General features: G+C 38.7%; 1 protein-coding gene across 3 annotated transcripts in view; it reads right to left on the bottom strand.

The window, feature by feature from the left end:
* RASGRP1 (RAS guanyl releasing protein 1) overlaps nucleotides 1–5,641 on the bottom strand; it is an 84,420-nt gene that overhangs the window by 27,985 nt on the left and 50,794 nt on the right. For all 3 annotated transcript variants that reach the window (XM_021715736.1, XM_021715737.1, XM_021715738.1), the window contains exons 4-5: nucleotides 3,110–3,172; nucleotides 1,753–1,884 (exon numbers count right to left, since the gene is read on the bottom strand). In XM_021715736.1, coding sequence (XP_021571411.1) covers nucleotides 1,753–1,884; nucleotides 3,110–3,172 — 195 coding nt within the window. The remainder of the gene's footprint in view (nucleotides 1–1,752; nucleotides 1,885–3,109; nucleotides 3,173–5,641) is intronic.

Genomic DNA, 5,641 nt, shown 5'->3' with positions numbered 1-5,641 from the left:
CAATTTCCATAAGAGTATCTCCTGCATTTTCTAAGGTTCTTATAGTTTGAGGTTTTACATTTAGGTCTTTTATCCATTTAGAGTTTATTTTTGTGTATTGTGACAGATAGAGGTCTTATTTTAATCTTCTGCATGTGGTCAGCCATCTTCCCCAGCATCATTTACTGAATAGGTTCTCCTCTTCCCAGTGATTAATGGTGGAGGCTTTCTCAAAGATGAGTTGGTTGAGAAATTGAGACTTTGCTTCTGGAATCTCTATTCCATTGGTCTATATGCCTGTTCTTGTATAATACCTGGCTGTTTTGATTACTGGAGATTTATAATAAAATTTAAAGTCTGGGAGTGTGATACCTCCTGCTTTTTTTGTTTGTTTGTTTGCTTATCCTGAGGATTATTTTGGCTACTCATGGTCATTTGTTTCCATATGAATTCCTATATTGTTGTTTCCAGTTCTGAGAAGAATGTTGCTGGTAATTTAATGGGTATTGCGTTAAACTGTATATTGCCTTGGGTAGGATGGACACCTTAATAATGTTGATTCTTCCAATCCATGAGCATGGAATATTTTCCCATTTGTTTGTGTCATCTTTTATTTCTCTGAGCAGTGATTTGTAGATTTTGAAAACACAATTCCACTCACAATAGCCACAAAAAGAAATGAAATACCTTGGCATCTTCATAACCAGTGTGGCTATTTCTGAAAGAACTAGACATTGGTCTTCCATATTATTCAGCAATCCCCCTGCTTGGAATATACCCAGAGGAACTCAAATCATTCTACACAAAAGATACCTGTATACACGTTTATTGCAGCATTATTCACAATAGCAAAAACATGGAACCAACCAGGCTGCCCATCAAAACTGAACTGATAAAAATAATGTGGTACATCTACACAATGGACTATTACTCAGCCATAAAGAAGGACAAACATATGGATTTGCAGCAACTTGGATGAATTTAGAGTTTATCATACTCACTGATCTATCACAGAAACAAAGAACAGTGTAGCATGTTCTCACTCATAAATGGACCCTGAACATTTACCATAATACTATAAGAAAGGGATTGGCAGTAGTGAGAAACTGCCAGCATGGGTGTGGGGGATACACAATATCAATAAGGGTACCTAATCTCAAAGCAGGCAAAGTGGGGACCAAAGAAAGGCCCAAACTTTACCTGTATGATGACCTAATCCTGAATTATACCCCACATCTTTAAAATAAAAATAATTTTAAATAATTTTTAAAAAGAAATCCAAAGAATAACCTGAAATATTCCTGGGATCCCTTCTAGCTCTGAAAGTCTGTCTTTAATATACATCCACACATGTTATAATCTCTCTGCTCAATACATTTTTTTAGCAGCCACTTCCCTCTTTATAAGTTCAGGGGAGCTTTCTGGCACTAAGCATGAGTTCAGTCATGGCACTTTCAGTTTCTCTGGATCTGGGTGAATTTTAGTCAATGTCTTGCTACCTGATTTCTTTCTGACTGGCACTTCTTTTTTTCTACTCTTGGATATTAGTCACCTACTGCTTTATCACCATGGGTCTTCTCTGCATTTCTGTTAAATGCTGTGCTTTGTGCTTTCACTTTGGTGAGGCGACTTGAACCTGCCTGTCTGAGGGGCTTCTCGGAGCAGTGAAAGAGAGCAGCAGTCATGGCTGGAATCAGAAGCCTAGCAGGCAGCCGGGGTTGTATTACATGGGGGAGGTGGTTTCAAAAGATAAGTCAAAATCTTGACACTCACATTTGAGTTGTGTCAATCAGGCGGCAGTGTAACTCCTCACCCTCAGCTTTCACCAGTTCCTGAAACTCCTCCATAGTGTCTGTCAAGCTGGTATCCATTTTAAACATGACCCAGAATTCTGTTATCCAATATCTGCAGGGAGGGGGGTTAAAAAACACAATCCAAAACTGATGGCAAGGACTCACAATTTGGTGGGTTCCCAAAGGAACTGGCTGCCACAAAGAAAGCTCAGAAAAAGACAGAGGCTTGTTTGCCCTTCTGTGTTGAAGGAGCTGGGGTGGGGGGGCAGAGAGGGAAGAAAACCACCCACTGACAATGTTCTGTCCCTCCATGTACAAGATGTTTCGATAGAGTAAGGCGTGTTACAATCAACAGAGCCATGACAAAGCTTTAGACACAATCATGTGAAACAGAGATTATAATAAAGGAGAAAACTATAAACAAACCAAATGCCCCAAAATGGGGCAATATATTTGTAAGTTATGCTTTATTATGTCAGACTATTCTTCGGCTATTAAAAAGAATGTTTACAAAATGTCTTAATGACTAGAGAAGATACTTATAATGTAAAAATGAAGTGAAAACTATAGGATAAAAATCCTTATATATACCTTGTTCTAAAAAATCTGTATAGAGCTGGGCTCAGTAGCTCAGCCTGTAATCCCGTGCCTTGGGAGGCTGAGGTGAGTGGATTGCCTGAGCCCGCGGGTTCGAAACCCACCTGGGCAACTTGGTGAGACCTCATCTCTACAATAAATAAAAAAAAAATTAGCCGGGCGTGGTAGCACGCGCCTGTAGTTCCAGCTACTTGGAAGGCTGAGGCGGAAGGATCACTGGAGCCCAGCAGGTTGAGGCTACGGTGGCTGGGACTGGCCACTGCACTCCAGTCTGGGTGACAGAGTGAGACTCCAAATCAAAAAGAAAAGAAAAAAAATCTGTGTGGAAAAAGGACAAAGGAAATATACCAAAATAGGCAATTGGATATGAGTGACTATTAGCACAGTTATGTTTTTTTCTGAATTTTTCAAATATTCTCTAATAAACCATATTACTTTATAATTAGGAATAATAAACAAAATATCAAAGAGATCTTTCATTATCTCTGTATCTCTCCCTTTTCTCATTTGATACCAAAATGCTAAAAGATTTTTAAAAATTGGTAAACAATATTAAGCTCAGGTACACCAGAAAATGTTCCCTGTTGTGCTAAGTAAATTTCCAGTATTAAGTTTGCTAAAGGTGTCCTATAGGATGGTCAGGAAGAAAAAGGCAGGGAGGACTAGGAAAGAACGAGCCTCTTTCTTCAGTCTTTCATTTCACCCACTCCACAGTCTTCAAATGCACAAAGAAATATTACCTTACAAAATAGCAGATCTTCAGGCAAAGCCCTGGTGAATTCTTTGCCAAGGCGTCTTTATAGGTAGGCGGTGGTTAAGGGAAATGAAGCCTCCATTACAGAAACCAAACACCTTTTCATCTTTGCTAGTATTTGCTGAAACTACCCCCCCTGAAATAGTTTTATAGAAAAAGGAGGCAGCGTCTCCTTTGCAGAAGTAGAGCTAGGAAGTTAATAGTGTGGAGAGGTCATAGCACAGGTGACTTAGAAGAAGTGAAGCAAGGGTGATGACCCCTTGCTTAAGTGTCTAGGAGTCCAACTGAAACAAGTTAAAAAGAGCAGTTCCGTTATCTTTTAAAATGTTTCCAGTAATTGATGAACAATGTGAATTAGAAGAGGAAGAAGTACATATTCAGATATACTATCATGATAATTAGGAACAATAATGTGAAAGTTCTAGACACCTAGAGAATGTCAGAAGGCTGACCTTGTAAATTGTGACAGCAAGTCGGACAAACTACAGCTGAGATCACCTTAAGGATCCTTCTCATTCTGAATATTCCAAGAATATAAAAGAACAGCAAGATCTCATTGAGTTTACATGTCTTTAAAGATATATGGAAAGAATATTCTTTTATTTTAAGAGTCAAAGAATCAAGAACTCCAATCCAATGATGAGCCTGGGTGGGTCCTGCCATCTTCCATCAACAGACTGAGGCATCAGGCTATATGGCCGAGTGCCCCACAAGGCCATGCCCTCTTTCCCTATCAAAACTGCATACCAACTGCAATATAGGATTCAGTGAATTCCAGTTGAGCCCATGAGAAGAACTCAGTGAGCATCCCAGCAGAAATCTTCATTAGTGGATGGGACTGATCTTCCTTCAATAGGATGTATACGTTAACCCTTGGAAATTTTAGAGTAAAATATAGAAAAGTAAAAGGGAGTCAAAAATTATAGGACTGACCTTTTTTTTATTAGGAGAGAATTTATGCATTTTGAAATTGTATGTGCCTGTAATGTTTAAAGAGTATATTAGAATGATAACCTTGAAACTTCAGTTTGGAATATATAATTAAGTGCTTTACACTTGTGGAGCTTTAGAGCATCTAAAGTAATATTAGCTTTACTATTTATAATGTTAATCAATTGGAATTATAAAAAAAATTTAGAATTCAAGAAGGTACCTGAAGCATTTACAAATAACATAAAATACATAGTTGTAGTTTGAAACCATTGGAAATCCTTAATTGATACTATTCAAATTAGTCAAATATTTTTCAAGTCCCCTTAACAATGCTTGCTGAAATATTCTAGACTTAGAAAAAGAGTAAGATTTGCATGTTAAACTTGAAACCCAAAGTATGAAATATAAAATCTGTAATTTTATTTTATTTATTTATTTATTTTTTTGGTTAGAGTATCACTCCATTGCCCAGGCTGGAGTACAGTGGTACACTCATAGCCACTCCAGCGTTGACTTGCTGGACTCCAGCAATCCTTCTACCTCAGCCTTCCAAGTAGCAGGAATTACCAGCGTGAGCTACCACACCTGGTTAATTAATTAATTTGTTTATTGTAGAAACGAAGTCTTGCTAAGTTGCCTGGGCTGGTCTCAAGCCCACAGACTCAGGCAATCCACTCACCTTGGCCTCCCAAAGTGCTGGGATTACAGGTTGAGCCACCGAGCCCAGCCTGTTTGTAATTTTAATGACTTCTAATCTTAAAAATTAAATTTTTGCTGACTATAAAATCTGTCCTTGAGATCAGAGGACCAAAACCCCACAAAACCCCACATATCACAAAGGTAATAGAAATGAAAATGAGCCTAAGCAAGTGGAAACTTCATGAAGCAGAAGGTGCCAATACCGGCCTTTCCATGGGTGGAAGAGGTATAAGTGAGAGCAGGATGGCTTTATGTTTCTTTATGCCACATCACTAAGAAAGTGTATCACTTCTATGCAAAGAGGTTCAAGCATCAGGCATAAGCAAGATAAATACCTCAGATTCTATATTTTTATTATTTGTTCTATTTGTTGAAATTTTTTTTCTTCTTCCCTTTTAAAGGGGAATGTACAAAAACCACACTTCTCTTTTAAAAACAACTAAGTAAACACATTATATCAACATGGTGACTCTTATAAGTGGCATTTACATTCCTCCCAGCAGCTCCTTATCCTTCCCTTCAAATGTCTTTTCTGGCAGTGCACACTGGCTGCGTGAGGCACAGCGACTGTGGTGTAGACCCAGTTGGCCTACATGGCCAACAAACACCAGCACGTGCAGGCTGAGTAACAAGAGGCCCAGGCATCTGCTAATCTTAGTAAAGCTCAGCGTTTGCTGGAACCCTCAGATTCCACACCATTTTCTTCTCTTCATAGCCAGTATTGTGGCTATGAATTCCAGTACACCTCTGATTATACTTTTCAGGCATCTAAACTATTCAAAGCATCTTTTTAAATATATCACTCTCTCTCTCTTTTAACAATAGAAAAAGCCAGGCTCGGTGGCTCAGCCTGTAATCCCGCGCTTTGGGAGGCTGAGGTGAGTGA

The sequence above is a fragment of the Carlito syrichta genome, unplaced genomic scaffold (assembly GCF_000164805.1).
Source record: "Carlito syrichta isolate Samal-C Ts95f unplaced genomic scaffold, Tarsius_syrichta-2.0.1 Scaffold307338, whole genome shotgun sequence".
Classification (NCBI taxonomy): domain Eukaryota; kingdom Metazoa; phylum Chordata; class Mammalia; order Primates; family Tarsiidae; genus Carlito; species Carlito syrichta.
This window is presented reverse-complemented; position numbering and strand designations above follow the sequence as displayed.